This window comes from Puccinia triticina, chromosome 7A, assembly GCF_026914185.1.
Source record: "Puccinia triticina chromosome 7A, complete sequence".
Lineage (NCBI taxonomy): Eukaryota > Fungi > Basidiomycota > Pucciniomycetes > Pucciniales > Pucciniaceae > Puccinia > Puccinia triticina.
The window spans coordinates 363725-388200 of NC_070564.1; the positions used below are offsets into that span (position 1 = coordinate 363725).

The following is a 24476-nucleotide window of genomic DNA, read 5'->3' on the forward strand; positions in this document are numbered from 1 at the left end:
TCAAAGAGTATTATCAATGGTTGAAATGCAGACAAGGATCTCGTGCTGCTCGTAAAGCCATTCTTGGAGCTCATCCAAATAAGCAGTTGGGTTTTGTTCAAGATACTCCCGGAGCTTGTCTTGAATATTGTCTGGGATTTTGAAGTTGGTTCCCCGTGGCTCGTACTCATCAGGATTGCGTACAACACAGCCCGTATTTTCAAATAGTTTGACCCATTGGTATATCAAACTGATTGAAAAATTGATATGAAGAATTCTCTTGATATCGTCAGTAGGCATATTCTCCTTCCAGAATTCCACGGCGAGTAATTTGGCATAGGGGCTGATGAATAGATGGGGCATGCTTTGCAAAAAATTGGAAAGGGCGGCATTGTGGAGTGGAAATCACACACTCTCACACTTCGATGATTGGGCATGACTGGCCCCTACTGGCCCCGTAGGGGCCTGTTAGGGTTGGTATGTTGGGGAAGTAAGGCTTCTGTTCTGATTGTCTAGCTAAATAGTAGATTGCTAAATGGGGAAAGTTAGATGCTCTCTCTTATGGTTTGGGAAGTGTGACATGTATGTACAATGTAGTGACATGCCTCTGGGATGCGCTACGGCAGGCAAGCACGGCTCATAACACTATCCTGCCCTTAACGCCCAAGCCCCTGGCTCTGTGTCCTCTCCCTGGGTGGCATTAAAAAACGCCGTAGGAAAAAAGCCTAACCCCTCACTTGAATCTCTTCCTCCTCCTATGCTGCGCTGCTGCATCCGGAAATGTTTTGTTGAACTCCGTGACTAATTGTTGGCAATTCTTGAGGTTTGGTTCCGGTTCCCACGAGTTTCCTTCTGGTCCGTATCCTTTTCACGCCACTAGGTATTCCTTCCTTCGCCGTCGTTTCCTGCAGTCTAGGATCTCCGCCACCTCCCACTCTTCCGCTCCTTTGACCATCACTGGTTGGGGTTCCTCCACAGCGCGTCCTTCAATCGTGTCCGGCGCGTGTTTTCAAAGAACTGAAACATGAAATGTGGGGTGGACTCCCCTCATTGAAAGAGGCCATGTCAGCTTATACACAAATGGAGATATTTGTTCTGATATAGGGAAGGGTCCCAGCCATCTATGGTATAGTTTGGGGCAGGGTCTGGTAGTGGATATGTGCTTGCTGTTCAGCCACACCGCATCCCCTACTTGCCATCTTGGAGTAGGCACCACCTTGCGGTCGAATTGACTTTTCATTGATGCATGTGCCGCTTCAAGGGTTGCTTTCAATTCATCATGTACCGTTGCTAACACTTGCAACCACTTTTCAACCAATGGTAGGCACTGTTCGGAAGACTGAGTCCCTCCGTATGTCAAATTAAACCCGTAGTTTGCCCAAAATGGCGACATCCCAATGGATACATGTTCCTGGTTGTTGTGTGAAAATTCCGCCACCGCTAGCAGTCCTTCCCAGTCGTCTTGATGGTATTCCATGAAATGCCGGAGATATCGTTTGATGGCTTTGTTACAATCTCTGACTGTCTGTCCATCTGCGGATGGTACGCGGTGGAAGGGCATAACCTAATGCCTAGTCTCTTGCTGAGCTCCTTTGTTGTTTGCAAAATGAAAACGCTCCCTCTATCAGACACAATCGTCTTAGGAGTTCTGTGAAGCTTCCACACTTGACGGAGTAACAGGTCGGCTAGTTCTTCAGCGGTCATGGACTTTTTACACGGTATAAAATGCGCCATTTACGTGAGTCAGTCTACTACAGTGAGGATACTATTGCTGTTGTTTGACTCCGGAAGATCCGTGATCATGTCATACAAGATGTCGGTCCACGGGCCCGCCGGTATTGGCAGGGGTTCTAACGTTCCAAAAGGATTTTGTGTTGACCCTTTAACGCGTTGGCAAGATCCGCAACCGTCAACATACCAATTCACAAACTTCTTTTGTCCCGGCCAGCTGAAGCATTGCTGCACCAGCGCTAGTGTCTTTGCGTGTTCTGGGTGGCCGGCTGGGCGACAATTGTGTTGGGTTCGGAGTATTGCTGCCTTAAGGGATTCATCCCCTGGGACTTCTATTCGCCCCTGGTTGTATAATACGCCGTCCTTATAGGAGTAGGTCTGTTGCCTGGTTGATGCATTCTAACACTCATTTATTAATTGTGTCAGCCTGGGGTCTGCAAGGGTAGCGGCGCGAATCAAACTTATCAAGTCTGTGTCTGTTGGGATGAGGTCCGCTTGGTCCTCTACCCCCTCGCCGTTGTGAGACTCCAAAAGCGGTTTGCACCTCTTATGGATTAATTTAGAGAAGTATGTGTGGGGAAACCCCTGCTTCTCTGAAAGACAAAGACTGACAACACCCCCAGCTAGGCTGGAAGCAAGAAGACAGTGGTCTAGTGTAGTTGAATACTTTTCTCACAAGTGGCTCACAATGGACTGTGTATTTCAAAATATAAAGCTAGTATTTTATTATGTGGCGTAGAGTGTGAGGGTGAAAATTTATTTGAATCTTATGGGGAGATCATGGAATGATCTCCTTGATTGGATGGGGGGAAAAGGAAGAGAGAGCCCCTCCTTATATAGGAAAATGTGAGGCATTTGTGCTGGTGGTCTATGTACATGAGGGGTTTTGGCTGGTGTGCCTTTACAAATGCTGTGAAAATACAGCTTTTACAGTGTGGCAGTGTATACATGAGCAAATTTAGCTGGTGATCTAGTTACAAGTGTGGCTTACACAGCCCTCTGGTTGCTATGGAGTCTTCTCAAGTGACCTGCACAGCTTTCTGTATTGCTGTGTAGTCTGCTTGAGTGACTTGCACAGCCCCATGGTTACTATTCTGCTTTATTAATGGGGCTTGTTTTTGCTAGGTTGCTGTAATAAGTGGCTTGTGGTTGCTACACAGCCACATTTGAGGCTGGCTGGTTGCTACATAGCCGCATATCTACACACATATATATGTAAAAGGGTAGTATTTAAGCTATATACATGCAGTTTTGTAGAACTGTGTATGTAAACTGAAGGGAGTGTGTGTATCAATAGATGGTGTAATTTAACACCACCTATGTAAACCAGAAATTTTTGAATTTTTCCATCCGGAACAAAAGTTTCTACCACAACGTCAGCCTGCTCTACTCCTAAGATGTCTACCTTGAACCAGTGGTCGGCGTCCTCCAGTTCCACAGATTTGTTGACAAAGAATTCATCAACTTCAGCAATGGCCGCAAAAGTTTTGGGGGTAATGTTAGAGGGTTTCAACAGCTGGCCAAACTTCAGCTTCTCCTCCTTCTTTGGCGCAAGGTCTGGGCGTCTGGATAGCGCGTCCGGTTTGGCCACCTGCCGGCCTGGCTGAAAAATGATTTCCAAATCAAAATTTCCCAGTGTTTCCGCCCATCTTGCCTGTCTTCTGGCGAGGCTTTTGCTGGTCATGAAGCTTTCTAAATTCCTATGGTTGGTATACACAATGTCCTTCAGTTGATTGGGGCTCCCCTCTAGGTAGTGGCGCCATTCCTTGGATGCCGCTACAATAGCAAGGAGTTCTTTGTCAAAATTTTTGTAGTTTTGTTCCGCTTGAATGAGGGATTGTGATAGGTACGCCACTGGATGTAACTCATTGTCCTTCGTGCACACTTGTGAGAGAACTGCGCCTAATGCAAAATCCGAGCAATCACACTCTAGTACACCCGGGGAGTCCTTCGACGAGGACATCTTGAGGAATCCTTGTGGATTCCCCGTAGTGCCCCTGCGCGAGGTTGGACCAGCGGCTGCTGGTCCACACGTTCACGTGCTCTCCACCAAGTGGATCACGGCCTCGTGATGATCATCCGAGGATACCAATTCTGCCCGCCGTGGAATCCACGTGGAGCGCGGTACCGAACTGGTGAAAAAAGGCCTGCACTCAAAAATGACAAGGACAGGAATTGAACAAGGGCTGAGTGCGAGAGCATACCCAGTGCCGGTGATAAACAGCTACACTATTCCAGATTGAGGGAAGCTCTCATTTTTAAACTATTGACCCACCCGAAAAGCCGTTTGCGAGTCGATTTTCCATCAAAGTTTTTTTTCAACTTTTTTTTTTCTTCCTTTCAATGACATATTTTCTCCAACTTTCAACACTTCAGGACCAGTCTGAGCTAGTCCTGGTTGGAAGTGAAAAAAAAAGCTGTGGTGGTGGAACCGACGTGAACGTGGTCTCCACATGTGTTACAGGAGTGTGCTTCGTGGAACCAATGGGGAAAAGTGACAAACCCGTTGGTTCCACAGGGAAAATGATGTTCTGTGGAACCGACGGGCTTACTGAGCACTTACCGAGCCGATCCTCGTCGGTTCCACAGATCAACAGCTCCTTGTCGGATCCACGAACCTGTTCGCGAGGAAGTACCCCCGGCGTGTAGGAACGGCCTGTACGGGTCTGCTATTTTCAGAATAGGCGCTGATGTGAATAAAGTCTTGAGGCTCTTGAACTCTTCATCACATCGTTTATCCCACACAAATCTGATTCCAGCTTTAGTGAGGTCATGTAGTGGCCTAGTTGTGCGCGAGAAATGGCTAATGAACCGCCTGTAGAAGTTAGCAAAACCAATGAATCATTGAAGTTCAGTCACATTGGTGGGTGCCGGCCAATCCAAGACCGCTTTAACTTTTGCCGGGTCCATCCGCACTCAGTTGCACGAGATTAGTAGGCCGAGGTACTTGACTTCAGCTCTGGAGAATTTGCACTTGTCTGGCTTAAGCCAAAGTTGATGCTTGCTTAGTATCTCAAGAACTTATTCAACTGCTTCTTCATGGTCCGTACCGCGCTGTGTATAGATCATAATATTGTTGAGATATGCCGCAGTATCCTTGCCAATCCTTCCTAATAATATTTCTTTAATGAAGAATTGAAAGAACCCGGGTGCTCCTGTTGGGCCAAAAGGCATAGTGAGTGGTGCGAACTGCCCCGCCCGGCATACAAATGCCAACTTCTCCTTGTCGCCCTCCGCCACCCTGAGGTTGCCGTATGCGTTGCGCAGGTCTAGCTTGGTAAATGTGTCTGCATCCAGCAGGCTGTCCACCAAATCCATTGTGAGCGGTAGTGGGTATTTGTTCTTTACCGTAACCGCATTCAATATTTGGTAGTCAAAACAAGGCTGCAAATTACCGTCCTTCTTCCCTGTAAACAGAACCGGGGCTGCCCACGGGGAGGTGGTCCTACGGATGGTCCCGACCTCTCGTCCTTCCCTGATCAATGTATCTAGAGCTTTTTTTTCCGCCGGGGTCAGTGGGATTATCCTGCTTGCGTGGGGAACTGCTCCGGGTATCAGATCAACTCGGAAATCATACTTGTGTTGGGGTGGGGGGCGTTGTGCTTTGGTTTTCTTGAACATTCCAAGGTGGCGGTGATACCGGCGTGGGACTGGCTCCTCGACTGACTTGGGAGGCACGTCTTGTTTTGCCTGCGCCGCTAGCTGAGCTGAGGTGCTCCAAGCAACTTTTGCCGCGTCTATGGTCGTTGGTTTATGAAATCCTACAGGGTGTGCCCGCTTGCCAGTTGTTCTTATGGACATTTGGTGAGTGGGAGAGGTGTTGGACTCACATTGCGGGGGTGTTACCGCACCTAATTTGCGCACCCCCTCATCATTTAACCTCACTGGCCTCCCTATAAATTTTAGTTGGCAGTGAAAACACCCCAGACACTGTTTTTTTGTTACCTGCAGTGCAAATTTGAAATTTTGGATGTCCTTTCCCTGCCCGCAAAAATTTAGGATGGATTTTGGGATTCATTTTTTTCATTTATTATCATTCACGTCACATGTCAGTCTATTGATTCTGATTATTCTTGGTTTTTTTGGAATAGTATTAAAGATTTTCCAAAATTGTCATTTAATGAAAAAATATTTTCAGCTAGTATGCACTTATTTTTTCCAAAAACATTACTTATATTCATTCTTTTGGAACCTTTCTGTCCATCCTCCCAATAAATCAGAACTCAACAGGCATGGTTTGTATGTTTTCTAGTCAAGAGAAATTTCATGAAAACTTTCTTCTGGGCACTGTACACATAACAACCCATCATTGCATATCTCATTCATCATACATAGACATTGATAGTGCTGAGTGCTCATCATTACTTAACTTCACCACTTCACTACATTTCATCATTGCTCATCTTCAGACCTGGTTAAATTATGCTCATCATGTGTTCCCCCTTTTTGTATTTCCTCACATATATACACCCCTCTAGATTTTGTATCCCCAAATGCATTTTCTATCCCATGCACCCTGTATGACCTTTTACCCCCACTATTAGATTCATCTTCATCAGTACATCTTTCACCACACCATTAGATAAAATTGTCATTAACCCATATTATACACTTTCATACATACCAGAAACATATCCCCCTGCATATACAGTCAAACCTGTCTAAGGGCATACCCTTTTAACAGCATAATCTGCCTAACAGCATGAAAAAAGACTTACCCAAATTCTTGATTGCCCAGAAAAATCACCATCTATAAGGGCATAACCTGCCTAAAGTCATACCAAAAGTCTTCTCCCAAAGGGTATGCCCTTAGACAGGTTTTACTGTATCATTCACATTTGCACGTCACATTTTCATCTTTTCACCACTACTCCTACTCTCCTCCTCATAACCTACAGGTACAAGTAGTCAGTCTAATATTATACTATGAAAGCCACACTTTTCTTCTTTTTCTTAGTGTTACACTCATCCCCAGAAGTATTAGTCAGGAAGGCAGCTCTCATATCAGCATCCTTGGGATAGCTTACATTAGTACTAGTGTAGTTATACATTTGCCTTCCCAGCTCTATTCTCCCATTTTAGTAGTTCCACAAAGCTATCATTTTTGTGATCCTTTTTCCACTCAAGCTTTTATGGACTGCCACATCACCACACTGCCTACAGTCTGACACCATAGGAGCTCCATAACACAAATTCCAGTGGGGGTAGCACCATTTTTCTTGTAGATTGACCATCTTACATCTTTTACCCAACCATTTTCCATTAATGTTCTTCTATGTGTAGTATTATTTCATCACAGGTACCTTTTTTTCCATGTGTATGGGTCAACAACATGGTGTTGATTGCTCTAATAACTTGGTCATTAAGTAGCACCACCTGTTAGTCAAGAATTCCACACTGCAGGCCTACTGTATCCAGACCAATCAAAATAATTGGCCATGGGACAGTAGGAGTGGTGCAAATATGTGAGGAAAAGTGTTAAAACAATTTGTGCCTGGCGGTTTGAAGGTTGACACAAGTGAACTATGGCCGCGTGAAGAGGCCAGACTTGAGTGTGTGGAATCCCGTCAGGCCTTTCAATTGGCCATGCTTGCGGTTATGGCAAACTTGGGGGCAAGAACCACTTAGGAGAGGTTCTTTCATGCGCCCATGAGGATGTACCTTTGTTTCTGTTTCCTTATTTTTGATTGCAAAGAAATTCTAGCAAGCTGGTCTCATTGGAGTCGCTGCAATTAACTTGCTTTACTATGATCACACCACCTTATTCTTCCGGCGTGATCACTCCACTTGCAGACTCGCGAGGTAAAAATGAGTCATTATTATCACCTGAGCTCTGATTCAAACCCGCGCTCCCAGGGGGAATTTTGTCCCATTGGGTCAGACTCAATGAATGATTAGGGTCAAGAAGTATCCCCGGCTGTCCCGGCGGCCATCAATTCCCTGACTCAAGGAAAAAAACCCGCAAGGTGTAGCTCATACAGGCTAAAACTGTATGACTGCACCCACATTTTGGCCGGGTTTCCAAAAAAGCCTTAAACCTCACTTGTCCAGCAGGTGGGCACTCCGCAACCAACAGTGGGTCAGCTACGCCACCATAGCTGTTAGCATAGCGTAGCGCAGCGCAAATGCGCTATTTTTTAGCGTAGTGTTAGCGCAATTGCGCGCATCTGCGCTGACGCTACGCGCACAGGGTGCAAAGCTATTTTAGCTTTTAGCATAGCGTTAGCGCAGATTCGCGCAATGGCGCTAACGCTTAGCACGCAGGGCGCAAAAGAGTGTTCGCTACGCTGCGCTACAGCGCTTTTCGAGGCAAAAAAGGCATTTTTTCCGCTAAAAGCGCCTTAGCGCAACGTAGCGCAGCGTAGCGGCTGTGGTGTAGCGCTAACGCTAAAAAAAAATTGGCGTGCTGTTAGCGCCGCGTAGCGGCGCTAAGGCTATTCAAAAAAATGCCAGCGCTTTTTGCCGCTACGCTAAACGTTAGGGCTAAAATAGCGTAGTTTAGAGTAGCGGCCCACTGTTGCCGCAACCACCCATCAGCAAATGACGAACACCACAAAGATGGACAACCCGGGACCCACCATGCAAAGCGTGAGCAGGGCCGATAGAACAGCCAATGACCCCACCCCGGGGGGGGGGGGGGGTCGGCTCGTGTAGATTGTGTGTGGTTGGGTGAAGTTGTGTGGTTGTGGTTATGGCCTAACTTAGCTAATTTATCTCCTTGGGGGAGCACAGTGACCTCCAAAGGAGGGACTTCCGTGCTAATTTGACTCCGTGGCCTGAGAGCATTTCATCTTTTGGTGGGCACCTTTTCATAATCAACCTCACACACTCGTCTCTGGATGTGTTTCCTTCTAGTTTTCATTTCTGGGACCACACAAGCAGTCGACATGTACCTACTTTTATTTTTCTCCATCCCATCAGCTGCCTTCACTATCCTGCTGTGTAAAAATTCTTATTTCCTCTTGAGCATGGCACTTGTATTCCAGGTGCTTCCACACATTAAAGCTGTATTCAATGCTGAAATATAATATGCTGTTTCAGTGACTGTGGCCCATGAGTACGTAAAACATGTTATGACTGATTTATTTTTTTAGAAAGAGGGTAAGATCAGGGCAGCAGTATTCCACAGGGTTGTGTATGAAGGTAAGATAGGCATGTTCCAAGGGTTCTAATGTTTTTTAAATCATTTGAACTGCTGTATTTCATGCGGAATCTTTTTTGCATGAGATGTGGCAACCAATACTGGATTTGGTGTTTGAGTCTCTTTGGAGGGATGAAAACAAAAAACGGCACGATTAACAAGAAATTGAAGGATTTCACAGGTTCAAGAAGGAGATGTAAGGATTCTCCTGGATAAGCCCCTCCTTTTGCTGGGAGGCTTGGTAGTCAGCGGATAAGAAATGGCGGCACTAGAGCAAATAAAAAAAAGGTCTGATTTTCCTGATGCTCTCAGGCAAGAGGGCCAACATAGTGGATAAGTCCCTCCTCCGCCTCCGGAGGGTCCCTGCGGGAAGACATCCCCCCTCCACATACAGAGGGACTTAGTTAAGTTTGAGTTGTGGCACTGGTTGGGCAGGGGGGGGGGGACAGGCGGTGTTGGCCAGGAATTTGGAATTCCTGCTGAGTGGCCCGCAGGTTTATAATTGTACATAATTATCCAGGCTTTTTTGAAAGATATTTGGGCCTGTAGTTGTCACAAAAACTTAAGAGATTTTGTTTTCAATCAAGTTTGGAATATATTACAATAAAACTTCAATATGTGTTTATAATTAGGCCCTTAGGCCTTGGTGTACAGGAATACTGGCCACCTGAACAGTTCTGCTCTACTGGGGCGCAATGAACGGTGAAACAGATACTATACAATACAGTATCTTCAGATACTTATGTATTGTATCTGTTGAAAAATACAAAATTGTAAATACAAATGTATTAGGGGGTTCACAATAGGATAAAAGTAAAATTTTAGAGTCAATTTTAAGGTCTTTATCAACAAATTTTTAAAAATCTGGCAAGGTGTACAGGACTGGGTATCCCCTGAGAATCAGAGAAACATCTTTATTTTTTAAAAGGTTGTTCATAAAGGTCTTAAAATTAGCTCTAAAGTTTTATTTTTATCCTATTGTGAACCCCCCTATTGTATCTGCCTGAAGATACAATACCATAGTATTGTGTCAATAAATTATTAAAACTTGATTTTCTTGTTTTTGGCCACTGTGGACTGTATACAGAAAAACTATCAAAAAACGTAAAAACAAAGTATCTTGTATTGGGCTGTATTTGCAACAAGATACCAAAGTTTGAATACATTTGTATAGTATTGGTATTTGAATACAATACAAATAAATAGTATTGGGTGCAAAACAGATACAAATACAGGCAGATACAGATACATGTATTGTATTTGTTTCACCGTTGGCGCAACCAGTTGGCATGGAAACCCTACCACAAACTGGTTGGCGGGCTTGCGCTGGACGGATGCCTATCTGTTGCCCTTGGCCTGGGTGAGGCAGATGTGTTTGTCTGGGTGTTGCACTACAGTGCGCAAAAGTAAAGCCAACACCGTGTGAGGTCTAGCTTAACCAAGCCTCTTGAACGGAGGGGCCAAGAGACCCTGCCTGATGGGCTCTACGTACACCCGGGGACTCCTTTGACAAGGATCCCAATAGTCCCTGCGCAAGGTCAGGCCAGCGGCTGTTGGTCCAGATGTTCACATGGGGAGGGGATGGAACAATGGGTGGTGGATACACACCAGGATCCCAATTTGGGCAGGCAGATGTGTACATAGTTGATTGAAAAGCACAGCACCATCAAGACTATATGGTACAGGAGCCTATATGGTGTATTGAGACCTGTAATCATGTGTATTAGCAAATCCCAGCAAAATTTGATTTCAAAAGTCCTTGTTGAGGTCCTTTGAGCTTGAAAAACCTTTTGAAAACCTGTATTTAACTATGATTGAGTTATAACTGAGCTTGAAAACAAGCGGTGTAAGACTCAAAAGTGGTAATGAAACCCTTTTGCTGAATGGTGAAGGGTATGATGGAGTTGCAAGCTCTGCCCTTCTGTTATCAGTCAACAAGACCCACCAAACTCAGCTTGGCAAGTTTTATTAAGTGATAGGTCTGGTCTGTTCCAGATGAAATCTGTTTGACCGGCAACGTGTAACTGTTTTAATTACTTTGTTATAAGGGTTGAATTGTTGTTAAAAGGGTTGATTTATTGTTATAAGGGTTTTAGGATTTGAGTGTGGATGAGTGTTGGGTGACTTGTGAGTTCTGGGTGAGGAACTGGGGAGCAGGCCACTGGGGGTGGAGAGAGCTCCTTTTATAGACAAAAGTGGAGCCCCAAAGGGGCTTGTGGGTTAGGGCTTCAGCTAACACCAGGGGGGAATGTGTGGCACTTTCTACAGAGTGCCATACTATGATTTCTTTCTGTAACTTTCCCAGAAGTCAACCGGTTGTGCATGCGTAAATCAAGCCTGACTAATGCTCATCTGCTGTTGAACTCCGGCTTATGTCTTCTCTAACCAATAAGTGAGCTACCGGAAAATTATGTGGCAAAGTTGATTTGAGTTGAACCATCACAAACCACTAGCAGATAGGAGGACAAGGGTAACAGGTTTTCAATCTACATCAACACGACGTACTGTTTGATTTGCTGCATCCATCTGGTTTTTTATGCCACCAATTGCTTGACGGGATCTCATGTCCACTAGACACAAGACATTACAGCACCCGCCCTCAACTTCATCATTTGTTGTGAAAGAACAACCATGTTATATGTGTCAGTCAGAGGGCAGCCAAGTGTTGTCCAATGTCATGATCATGAGATTCAAAGATGTAGTTTGAAGAGCAAGAGGCCCCCCTGGTGTTTTATGAGATCCAGGAAGATGTGGAAGTCAGGACAGAAGGACAACTGACCACAGATGATGCCGATGTGTACATTGCCGATGATCTGTGCATTTTGAGGCCTTCTGGAAATCAGAGTGGTGATCCAACCTACCAATGTCATGTCATTCAAATCATCATCCATTCCCAGTTATGTTGGTGGTGATGATCTCAAATGGGGAAATCGAGCAAACAGTTATCACAAGAAGAGAATTTGGGCCAACCATGCCCACACCATTTCCAGTGTGACTGACCGGTGATTTAATATTGGTGATAATTGATTGTGAATATTTGCTCAACATAAGTCAAGCAACCAACACACATGACCTGGGTAGATGAACATGCAGGCGACAGCTGGTAGTCATGCTTCGGGATCATCATATTCAAACTAAGTCTTCCCATTGACCTTCGTCAGAGCTCCAGGACGGTTTCCCACAGTTTGAAGATGTTCTCCAGCTGTCAATGCCCGTTTTTACTGTGTATGCAGGCACTTTGTGGACCAAAGGTGCAATTTAATTCCAGTGAACAGGTGTAGAACACATTTCCCTGTTCTGTGTTTGTTGCTTGATGGCAATATTGTGTCACAGGAAAACTCTGATCCAGGTAGACCATCACGGGGGGTGGGTAAATGATGCAAGGACCATGGGCCATAGGAAAGTTGGACATGGTGATTGATGCGGGAGAGGAGTTTTGTGATTGGTCATCTGCTGTTTGAATTTGGGTTGTGGTGAGGGTTCAGAGGCGCAGTGGGTAGATAGGGTTGTTGGTCGGGTGTGGTGGGCCAGCCCTCACTTTTGTAGGTGTGTCCTTGCCCCCATCTCATAAAGTTTTTACCCATTCTGATGAGGTGCCTGTTCCAGACACACTGGATTCCGGAAGATTTTGTGTCTTTCATACGAAATAGAAGCTTACAATTCACAACTCACAAGTGACTTTCTGAAGGATTGTCCCTGCGAGTTCCTGATCATAAATTGAATCACAATAGTCGTGCTTAAGTCTGGGGAGCCATCGCATAACCCATTGTAATACCAACTGCACTGCCCCTGGGTTGAGCATAAGGGGATGAGGTGCATCCTATGGAGGTAGATGTGGCATACTCCAGATTTACTGCACTATCCACTCCAGAGAAAAAGATCTTGATATCAGACAAAATGTGGAGTGGGAAAGAAAAGAGGGAAGTATATCTGAGGAGCAGACAACTAACTGCCGATGAATCCAAAGGTAGCGCGCCGGCAGCCAAATTATGTGATTATCTGAGACCAACAGAGAGCAAGCAGATGACAGTCTGGTGAGACCGACAACAATGGAAGATTCATTGGTGGGAGAGATTGAAGACAGATCTCCAAGAGAGAGAGAGTGGTTATGGAGCAAGTTGTAAGCAATGTGTCATGGCTCCCGGTCAACGGAACCAAGATGGTGTCTTGGAAGGCTTCAAGCAGCCAGGTGCGAGTAGGGTGGAATGCGACGGGAATCAGTGTGTGAAACCTTTGCTGAATCAGGCGTATTCCGTCGTTACACCTTCTCGGCACACGTTAGAGCAGGCGGGCTGGTGCGCGATTGTCAGAGTCGCCACCAGAACAATTTCTTTTGTGCAAAGACTGATGGCCTCACAGGGGCTGGATGTCATTGCAGGTGGCGGTTCTGGAACTCTACTGCTTGCTAATGTGACAAAGGAGGTATCCAAGACCAATTGGGTAAGAACCTTGCCGAAGTGGAGTAGACGGCCATGCCGCAGAAGCTTGCCGGAGAAGCTTGCACAAAGGTGGGATCGGGTTAGTGTTCATGACATATTTGGTAAAGCTGCGTGAGATGATGGATGATGGGGCTGGGGATATCAAACATCGGTGTGCTGTACCAATAAGTGGAGGACTTCCCGTGCGATCTGGGACTCTCGAGATGTCAATAGAGACCCGAAAAGTCTAGATTTTTGCAGGGAAATCTAGCTTTTTGGGGTCCAGATCACTTCTGGGAGACCCGCAGATTCCGACGGGAAGTCCTCCAGTGTTGGCGGACCATAGGAACAATTTTAATGGTTATGCCATGCAAGTCTTCACCCCTTCAAAGGGCTGTGGCCCAACGTTGTCAACCCTGGTGCTGTGTTTGTCCACCCTGACGTTCGCGCGAACGTCAGGGTGGACATCTGCGCAAGCCCATGCATGTGGCTGTCAACAGCACATTTTGGGCTATTGTGGGTGAAATTGGGAACACTCGGAGTCTCAGTCAGCAAACATATGCCAAACCTCACCCTGTCGGTTCGTCCAAATGGTATCAGCAGGCAAACAGGGGTGTTCCTTCAGACGGGCCCTTAGTTTCAGGCAGCCATTATACAGATGACATTACGCAGAAAGATGTTTGTATGTATGTAATGTGAAACAAAAACAATTCATGTGTTGTTCAGCTGATCTCACCCCGGACAGATTTGCCTGCATCCAGGGCTATCCAGGGTGATGTGATGTGCTGCTTGTGAGTGCGATGCACACATAGTCTGTATGCGTCCGACCTCAATCTGCACGCAGCAGTAGAGTCTTCGCCTCCTTATGTACAGTCAGCACGAGATGTCTCCCTGGACTCCGGAAAATGCATACGGGAGCTCCAACTCAAGGGGACCCTTGCGGAAGTCTCTTCTGCCCTGGGCTGATTGCATGTTCACGAGAGACATTGACATCAAGGAAATCATACATGTGCCAAGATGTTGAGCAAGCATACATGTACGCTACGAGGTACAGACGAGCACAGACGCGTTGACGCTGCCTGTACGTAAGAAGCACCGTTGGCTTTAGCATGAATATCCACTCTGATTCGCCTGTTGTGGAGCACATGCAGTGCGGCATAACTCGTCGCGCATGCTCCACTACTGGAACCAGGGGAGAAATGGTCCACTGGCCCATCTCCCGGCGGTCTTTTGCGGATTCTTGATCCAAGAAGGGCTTGGCATCCCGGGTGAATGTAAGATGTCGGTGCAAGAATGGCAACAAAACGACCACTATGACATGTGCGCACACGTCGAGGAATACATAACATAGGTTGATGATTGGCCTTGAGAGCAAGTCATAGGAGCGGGAAGAGGGTTATCTGCAATGTCCAATCTGCTTGAAAGGGAAAGTGGGTGGGGCGACTTTGTGCATGACCCAAAGAAAAATGCAATGACATCAATAATGTGGTAAGATCAGAGAATCATGAACTACCGTTGAAGTTGAGGCAAAGGGAAAGGACCAAATGTTTTTATGCGGAATATTGCGGATTTGTGGGGAGGAACAGGACAGGGCCACAAGGGGACCAAGTGGCCCTTTCCGTGTGTTTTTGTGACAAAGGGACAAATGGAGAGTTAAACGTGCAGTCCAACGGTACATGAATTCGCTCCAGTTGCGCCGCTTCTCACCATATGAAGTTCAACACATCATTGTGTCCTCGTCTGTCGTAGTTAGTGCACTCATCATGATAGAGGTTTGCGGAAACATTCATCTCGCCAACACCACCCCAGCCAATATATATGGTGGAGGTGATAACATCCATTTGAAGATCTGCCTCGCATCCTATCCGCTGCCCCCAGAGACCCCAGATTCAGCCTTCCAAAGATATCTAATCATCCTCAAGTCGACCTCGTCAGCGGTTCCAGCAATTCTTCATGACGCGTTCACCCAGGTCTTCTTCACAGGCCAGCTCGTAATTGACCCTAACGGACAGCCAATGATTTGCGTGGAGCGGGGCGACTGGCAAGTTCACCGTGGCCACTTTCCCCTTGCGCCCGAATTCGAGCATGCCCATGCTTTTGGAACTGGACATGTTGTGAAAGTCCACCGGAACATGGTTGGCTGCGTAGGCGATGTGGAATGTGTTGATCCAGGAATGAACATGGTGAGGATCTACCAGGACTCATATTTTTAGCAAACCCATAACCTGTCATCTTGAACTTTGAAATGGTGTCTCAGCTCATCTATATCTTCATTGCAGTCCAAGCGGCGCAGGATCAAGTTAACACCAACGCATGCGCAGGCGCACGAAACATTTCGAAGCGTGGCACGGGGAGATGTGATCAGGTTTGGTGGTGTTGCTGGGAGGGCATCAAATCCAAGGAGTGAAATGGTTGCGATAGGTGTAAGGAGGAACCCTCGGTAGAATGTCCAGTCCTGAGGCTGACTTAAGATGAATAACCTTCTTCGTAGGTCGAGCATTGTGTGAAACTATCCAGAGGCGCAAAAACGAAATACGGCTTGAGAAACAACCCAAAAGAGCGATTCAACCTCAAGGCAGCGGTTTCGAAACGATGAAGCAAGAGGAGAGGATTTTTGAGAAGGAGTCGGCTACAGAGCATTTGTATGCTGCACGTGTTGCATCTTCACCATCTCTTCCTGCACAAATATCCGACTCTTTTTGCCATGATGCCAATCAGACGATATGTCTTCTTCTCGGATTGCAAATGCAAATGTCTGTATATTTGTGAGATACATGTTTGGGTTTGGCGCCTCCGGAAATTTCCCCACTCTCAACTCTACACTTTTGAATGGGGGATATCTGCCTGAAGTATGTCATCGCCAGCGACATTGCTTAGGACTAATGGATGGGGACCCAGATAGCATGATCGGATGTGACTGGTTGCAAGCCTCATGAGTTCACAGGGTCAAAGACTGACATTTGAGCCGCGAGAGCCACATGGGAGGGTGGGATGAGACAATCTCACGTCATACGGGTCAGGTTGATAACCCTGACGGTCCAATCCACAATGCAGCCACCTGCGATTGTATCGGTTGGTTCTGAGGGCACCTGCAGCGCAATGTGTTATCGGACTCAGCAGGCAGGAATCAAGTCATGGGTATCACTATGAAACACACATTCAACTTCAATGGGGGTTGTGGGTTACAAGATTCCCGCTCTTCACAAACAATGACACATTTAGATACAGGGAAAGCTTAAGCCACATGACGGCAGACAGAAGATGAGAGAGTGGATGTGGAACAAATATGGCATGGCGCAAAACGGATGCATCCACTATGGAGCATCTCGGTTGGAGAGCGGGAGGAGGAAAGGCAGTGTCGGGTTTGAAGTCTGCCAGTGAAGGAGAAAATCATTGGTGATTGCCTCCGCAATTGCGTGACGACTGGGCAGGTGGATGTTTGGGGAGATCAAGTTGGTGGATTGAAATATCGGTCTCAGTAGCTGGACAAGCAGTGCGGATAGATTCTTCCAAATGCGCTCTCCCGGGATGCGTGCGGTGGTTGAACGTTGGGATATGATCGATATTGCCTGAATGAATGACATGCATTCGGTGATTCCGGCAACGCGGTAATTCCTTGATGCGATGAAGAGACCGCGAACTCCCCCAAGTACAAAATATACGAGCGGTTGGAAATTCTGCTTCTTCGAATACGAGCGGAGTTGGAGATGGACATCTGGAGCATCTTTGCTCACAGCTGAGGCGGCTTGCTGAGTTCGCAAGACTGTCTGAGTTTGACGAGCTGACTTTGTTTGATGTGCTCGCTGGTTGGACTTTTTCTGGGCTTGGGACAATGGCGGCTCGCTGATCGCATGGGTTTGGATGATAACGTAGGCCATTATGACATCAATAATCAGATCTCGAAATTCGGTGAGAACATCAAGAGAATGTGATCGGGGCAAGGGCTGATCGGCTGGGTTGTTGCAATTGGCATCATCTTGCGGCGTGGTGTCAAAGCTCGACGAGCAACCCTTCTGCTTTTCAAGATACTGAAGCACGTGCACGCCCTGCGTCAATCGATCATCGCCATCATCATAGGTCACTGGCGGGGGTTGAAACAAGTTTTCGGCCATGACGTCCACAGATGCCGCAACCAGCTTGGCCCATTCCGTGTGGACACTGGGCGGGGGGTGACTGAGCCGATGGAGGAAACGTACAAGGGTGGACTCCGGATGGGCTGTTTTGGTGACTGTAGGTATGAATGACTGCGGGGGAAGGGTATTGTCCAGGTTACGAAATTTTGAGAGAAGCGGAAAATCGATGATGTCGGGACAGTTCCACTGTTCATTGTTGGCCGGAGACAGAAACTGGGGTGCTGGATAGGCAGGGACGGATTGGTTAGTCACAAGTAGAGGGAGAGCAAACAAACTGTGCAACACCCACCAGCACCGCTTATAGATTTGATCCAATTGGTGTAGGTACAGGTTGTACGTTCAAATCGGAAAGGGATGTTGGCCGGAGGTAGTGCCTGCATCGAGCGAGCGCAAGTTTGAAGCAATGGAGTTAGGGATTTCCAAGTGGCATGGTATTTGTCCCAACTGGGTTTTGATCCATGAAGTTCCCGGTGAATCTTCACAACTTCGGTTCTGATGTCATCGGAAAGAATTATGGTGAGGGGGCTGTTGGTAATGCTGACGATCTGGGAGTTGCCGGGAGCCGCAAGTTCTTGCAAGTTGGAAGCTGGTTGAGCAGGGTGACTGGTGAGGTCTGTTTGAGCAGCGAGGGCCGCCTCTGAGTCCGAATGGCGGACAGGAACTGTTTCTGTTTGAGCGGGGCCCGTGGCGTCAGATGCAGCCGTGACTGATGTCGGAGCAGGGGAGAGGACTTCCGTGGTAGTATGTGGAGGTTGCTCGGTTGGGTCGGTGCCTGCAGAAGGCTCAGGGGACGGACGGGTCAATGTGATGCTTGGTATGCTATTACTCTCGCGGCCAGGAGAAGGTAGTGTGGGTTCGTGAGTGTCTGGGGTGTCGGAGTTGCTGGTGTTCCTACTGTGGTTCAGATCTGCGGTGCCAGTGATGTCGCTCTGGCCTCCCAGAGTGCTGCCTGAGGCCCCATTCGCGGTCTTGGCCAGCAGATCGACAGGCTTGATGGACCGGGCCTTTGGTGTACGTTTTTTGGGGGGTATGTTGCGGGAAACGGCGGGTGAGGTTGACATTGAGCTCGACATCGGCTTCGGAGGTGGGCGGATACGAATCGCCTCATCATCAGGCACAAGTCCTGTTTCCTCAAACGCTGCAAATGGCTATCAATTGGTGTAACCAATGAGCCCTTGGTGATGCTGGAATGCGCTTACCTCGCTTACTGCTGCGAATCGAAGTTGCTAGATCGGCAGCTAGGCGTTTGCAGCTCCGTGGGAGTTTGAGCTGAAGGAGGCTGGCAGCGGCATTCGTAGCGGTTGTGATGGAGCGCATAAACTCTTCCGGTGTGATTTCTTGGATCTCGCTATCAAGGATGGCGTCGGCGGGTTCAAGCGAGGCCGGTGGCCCGGCGTCTCTGGACCGGACAAGAAACTCCGCAAAACTTGGGGCGGGTCTGAACGGTGGTGGATTGTTTTGATCAAGGTCCTGTTGGGCTGTGGGCGTAATTGGTGAGAACTTCCGGCTGAAGTTTGTCGGGTGGATGATATCCAACTTACTAGGGGGTGGGGTGTTCCCCTCGGGATCATGACTGGAAGGATCAGGATCTTCGGGTGGACCTGAGACATTTGCGGGAATGGCTGGATCCATGACGAGGGTTCCTGGTTCCATGGGGGAGTCGCGGGTGGGAGAACGTGAAGAGGGAGATAGAAGGCGAGGACAAGAAGTGAAGGCTTACAAAATGGGGGCGAAATTGACTTGGGTGGGGAAACAACAAGACACGGCCTCTTTTGAATGCCTGGCCAGACGTGGAGGCCGTTGTTGGCTGGTGCCTTTGTGAGGAGCGCGATATCCTTTGAACCTGTGCTGACCTATCGCGGGGGATAGTACAGGTCATCACATGCAAGCTGATCGCGCGCTGACGCTGCGATTTTTGTGAATTTTGCGCGTCACAGACTGAGGGAGGTTTGCGGCTCAGGTGCACCCGCAGATGCTTTGCATGTACAGTGGGGTGAGATGCATGGAGCTTGTGACTCACGTCTGGCTGGGCCCAATGTCCAGCACGGGCGGGAGTGCAAGACCCGCTGGTGACCGCGCATCGGGGGTCTGTAGGGGGAAGTGTCCCCGAACCCCATTGTGCGGCTGTCTGATGTTTGTCCACCCTGACGTTCGCGCGAACGTCAGGGTGGACATCGCACAGCGTTGACCAACAACTCAACTGCCCTCTGATCCGGACCCCTTGAGACATATCCGGTGCAACACCACACACCTCTTCAAATATGGCAGCCAGTCTAGTCCTCGTCCACCATTAAATCACAGTTGGGACTAGGCGCGCACAAAAACCAAGTTTACCCACAACTGATGGCACCACGCATGCATTTGGCGTAGCATGGGGTCCTTCGGCCCAACACATTTGAGCTTCCATTGCTGCACGCAAGACAAGAGATCCTCATTCATCACAAGGGAGGGCCCGACCGCAGAAACAGATAAAAAGACTAGTCTACATTCATCGTCCCGCCAACACCCGCGCTAGGCCCGGCTGTCATACTGCTGCCTGTGAAAGGAGCCCCAGGGTGAGCCAACGCTGGATTCGCAGGTGGAGCATTCGGAGCTGAGTTAGCATTACGCTGGCAGAGCCTTTCGATGTCCTGAGCAATGAGTTCAAGCCCGCATGGTGGTGCCTTCGAAATCGTTTGCTGCTCGTATTGACTCAACAGTTTCCAATAAGCCGTGTTGTAGCAATCGAGCGGTAAGCCATGCGGCACAGCCGAGATGCCTTTCGTTCTGATGAAGTTGCGCTTTGATCGAGCATAGAGTCTGTCGTTCGTTGTAACAGTCTTGTGATGTCGCGCTTGGGCAATCACCATCTTGTCGAGGCTGTGGAGGACTGTGGTGAGGTGAGCGCTTCGCCAATCGGGGATCAACTTGATGGGTGCGTCACCCTCAGGCCCATCTTCGATGTCAGAGCCGCACTCCTTCTGTTCCACAACATGCGCCAATGTGATGTTGTGCTTGAACACTTTGTCGACCATCGCACATCGGTTCTCCCAGATCTTCCGAATCAGGCCGCAATGTCAACGAAATGACAACAACGGTCAGATCAGGGTGCTAACTCACTTTCTTTCGCCATCGTTGGTATTGCGCCTTGGTAGCCTTAGATGCTTTCTTCTTCTCAAATGCATCAGGGCCCATCCTGGTGAAATCCCGCATCTCCCGCGACTTTGTGTGGAGCCATCGTTTGATGATTGCCGGGGCTTGGCCGGCTTGCTCCTTGGATAATGGCATAGTGCGACGCAGCCAGTCAACGGACCTGTTCGCCAGTACCTCGACAATCGTGGAGTTCCACGCGGATTCGGGGCCCGCTTCCCATTCAAAAGTGGCTCTTGAAATGCCTGCCAATGCCAGAGCCCTTTCCACATCAGATTTTGTGTGCAAGGTGATAGGTTTAACGGCATTGGGGGTGTGGTCCTTTTGCGAAGCTGGTGTGAATACCGGCAAAACCACATTCTTGCGAATCTCCTTTTCGGCAACGGAAACACAGTAATCTTGCTCGGCGACAGTTTTGTCGGACAGGGCTTCCCGAATTCGCTCGAGTTGTGTTAAGATTGTGCGAGTCCTCTTTTCAACCCAATAGAGGTCTTCGAGTTCTTTTGGTGTTGGAGCAGGGGGATAATCTTGAAGCTTCTCCGGACCTCCAAGAAAGAAATTCACAAACCCTTGGATGCCCCGAGAGTACTTATCGCAATGTTCCGCAAGGGCCCCTTTCTGTGCGATCCTGGTCGCGCGCTGGCGAACTCGACGCTGGTTTGCAGCCTCTTGCACCGAATTCCTTTCCTTCCTCGCCTCTTCCACAACGAATTTAGGATCCAACGTCACTTCATCGGGCGCCTCTCCGGGTCCATTGTTGGTCGGTTCCTGCCCCTCCTCTGCGTTGGCCCTCACAAGTCAGAAGACTACCCGTATGGGAATAGTTGGAGTATGAATCAACTTGCCGCCAACATCAGTCTGCATTGCCGAATCGCCACCCGCGGTTTGGAATCGAGGAACCAAAACATCCACCAGGCGCGTGATCCATGATTCGTCCTTGTTGGCGTTGGAGGCACCGCCGTTGGGCGCTCCCTCACCGGGAGGGTTGGCAGTAGAATTCTCAGACATTGTAGACGTTTCAGAAGTGGATTGATGGCAAGGTTTCAATAGTCGAACTTGATCAGGCAGGAGGAGAGCTCAGAGCAACAACAAGATGAATAACAGCGGACTTGATGAAATGTTCCAGAAATGATCCCCACTCTGCCTGAGGCTAAAGCACGGAGGTACAGAGAGAGAGGACCTCGCATCATTTGCCGCTCACTTCATCCCCCTTCTGTCTGTCCCAAATGCACCCAAGCAACCATCCCCTTTGACAATGCCGCCAATGCACTCATTCATGCATTGTCCACAAGGCTTTCCCATCCCTAAATCAAGATCAACCAAACAAGGTCCAACAGACTGCTCAGCATTCCAACCAAACACGGCTTTGCCCCTTCGAATCGAAATTTACTTACTGCAGACCCTAGTCCCACCGCACTGATTGTTTCATTCGTTAATCCAAACGTTCCCGCAGGGTTCTTCATACATGCCACATGACCTATGATCTCTTCACTCGCAATCACAGCCAATGCCTCGTAATTAGCCTGAACCAGCCGACAGTTGAGGTCTGGATAATTTCTGTACGGATCTTCGTCCCGGGGTACTTCTCGAAACGGCTTGACCACCACCCAAGTTCTTCCGGGTGTGTTGTCTGAAAGGAAAATCCGCTCTATCTCCCCAAATCGCTGACAATTACCAAGGTGGAACTCAACCAAAGAATTCCCATGGTGATTCTCCCTCGACGTGAACGTCTTCCGGTTGATACACATACTGGGTACTACATTGACCAGAGAAGTGAGCCGATGGTTTTCAGGAACAACACGCGACTGCCCTTGGGACCGCTCTTGTCGAGACACCGCACGCTTCCACTTCAAAAACACAGGCTCATCCAAGCTTGTGTTCATTGGTATCCTGTCAGAGCCATCTTCCGTCGAATGGTGTTCATTGGCTGCGCCATTAAGAAGGCCTTTGAATGTCGAGTGCATATGCCATTTGTGCGTCAAAGTCTTTGGTAGCTCATCTGTCGTATGGGGTGGAACAGAGAGTCAATTCACATCACTGAACGGCAGCACAAGGTGCAAAGCTCGATCTCACCTGGATGATGATTTGTAGGCAACTTTTGTAACATCCCATTCACCCGCTCTTGGGCCCATGCAGCTGTTGAGCGTGGTGGACCAAACCTCCTAATGACATCCGGGTAATGCTGGGTGAGATGTAAGTTGGGCTTACTCACTTCTGCAGGCCAACCTTGCTGAAGACATTTCCGGTAGCGGATTATCATATCATCAAGTTCTCCCAGGTCGTTCAGTTTGATCTTGGGTAGTGTAAGGAAGTGGGTGATGTGACTCAATGTGGTAGTTGACTCTAACAGCTTGGAAATTCGATGTTTGCTTTCCGCTGTGCCTGCGTTCTCAGAAGCTTTGACCCACAACGGAATTAGAGCGATTGTGTAGTAAACCTTGTACAAAATCAGCCATTCTGCTCCCTTCAGGGAACCATGGCTGGCCGAGCCCAAGTTGCGTGGCACCCTATCAATCCACGCGGGCACCACCGTATGAAGAATGGTGCGGCGGATAACATCGAGTTCCTCAGGCAAGATCCGGGGTTGATCCTTGTCCTGCAGTTGGGAAAGTAGTTCCGTTGTCCGGCGTTGACCGGTGATTGTACAGTCACTCTCCCGATCCTCTTGCGACTCAGCATATGACTCATCCTCGCTTTCACTGTAAAGCGCTCGCTTGCGCCGCCGTAGGTCGTAGGAGTGCGTGGATGATGGTTGCGATTTCTCTCCGGAGCCTGCTTGTGAGTGAGAGCTTGACCTCGATGGATCTTGATCGGCCGTGGTGATGGGGGGATTCACATTGCCTCGTCTTCGTTTGACCCGAGTCTCAGGGGCCACAGTCTCTTGAAGGTCTTCAAGTTTTCGTTTCCCTTTGCGCCTTGCCGTTGGTCGGGATACTTCATTGAAAGGAGGCTCTTTGTAGGACGCATCGTTCTGCCACTGTTCATCTATTTCTTGCATGGACTTGAGTTGCGCGCCAGCCAAAGGCAAGGACATGAATCTGACGCTATGATCCTTGAGATCCCCAAGGACTAGCGCGTGCATCAACTCGATTGAGCAGTGATCGATTGGTCGCCAGTAGGGTAATTCGTTAAGCACACTCCACCTTGCTCCGTGTGTCTTGGTGAACTTCTTTCGTTCAGTTGCGTTCTGAAGAGTCAGCCATGCGGAGGCATGGCGTAGGTGTTCCTCGTTGGTCCGTCTCGGAAACTTAGATGGATCCGTCTCCTCCAAGTTTGTTTTAGGTAAAAGACAATAAGAACAGAAAAGGTTCGCCGCATGACTACCAAATCCAGCAGTTTTCCGCAGGGCTGGAAGGTCTGCAATCAATGGGAAGATCGCGACTCGGATGGTTCTCCCAGTGGGATGCAGACTTGTTGCTTCATAGGTAACTCCTCTCCAAAACTCATTCAGCTCATCAACCAAAGGCTGCAAGACATGGTTCAGCTGTTCGAGTTTGGGCTCTGTTGGCCCGGGAATAACACCGAAAAGAAAGATGTTTTCCACTTTGTAACAAGACGTTGCAGGTAGATTCAAGCAAACCATAGTAATTGCTCCCACAGAGTTGTGCTTGCCCAGATTCGAGCTACCTTCGGCATTGAACCAGTCCAGATAGAGACTGAAGACGAGGTTTCCCGAAGCCTGTGTGTAGATCCCGGTACCATCATCGGCATTTGGGAATTCTCGCCAGACAGAGCCATGCCACACATCTTCCATTGGCTGGTCGTCGGTCCAAGTGGTAGATACCAGACTCGATTCTAGAAGGGTTTCAAAGGGGGGTTGGAGAAGGCGCCCCTGCAACCACGACTTCAAAGAGACATACGTGAACGTGCGAACAGGGATCAGCTGGTTTTTTGCGACCACCTGGAAGAGGTCTTCGTCACATTTTGGGTCAATCTCCTGCGCTT

At 48.3% G+C, this 24476-nt stretch overlaps 3 protein-coding genes across 3 annotated transcripts; all 3 read right to left on the reverse strand.

Annotated features, from left to right (window-relative positions):
• Positions 1-342, reverse strand: PtA15_7A44 (uncharacterized protein; the record flags this gene model as incomplete). The annotated part of the gene is made up of 1 exon (XM_053171057.1): positions 1-342. One exon carries the CDS (start codon positions 340-342, stop codon positions 1-3), a length of 342 nt encoding a protein of 113 aa, XP_053021873.1.
• Positions 343-16271: 15929 nt separating this feature from the next.
• PtA15_7A45 (uncharacterized protein) lies at positions 16272-18475 on the reverse strand (the record flags this gene model as incomplete). Its single annotated transcript, XM_053171068.1, has 2 exons — positions 16272-16358; positions 17945-18475. The coding sequence occupies 2 exons, from the start codon at positions 18473-18475 to the stop codon at positions 16272-16274; spliced, it is 618 nt and encodes a 205-aa protein (XP_053021874.1).
• Positions 18476-21329: 2854 nt separating this feature from the next.
• PtA15_7A46 (uncharacterized protein) lies at positions 21330-21539 on the reverse strand (the record flags this gene model as incomplete). The annotated part of the gene is made up of 1 exon (XM_053171079.1): positions 21330-21539. One exon carries the CDS (start codon positions 21537-21539, stop codon positions 21330-21332), a length of 210 nt encoding a protein of 69 aa, XP_053021875.1.
• Positions 21540-24476: the final 2937 nt, after the last annotated feature.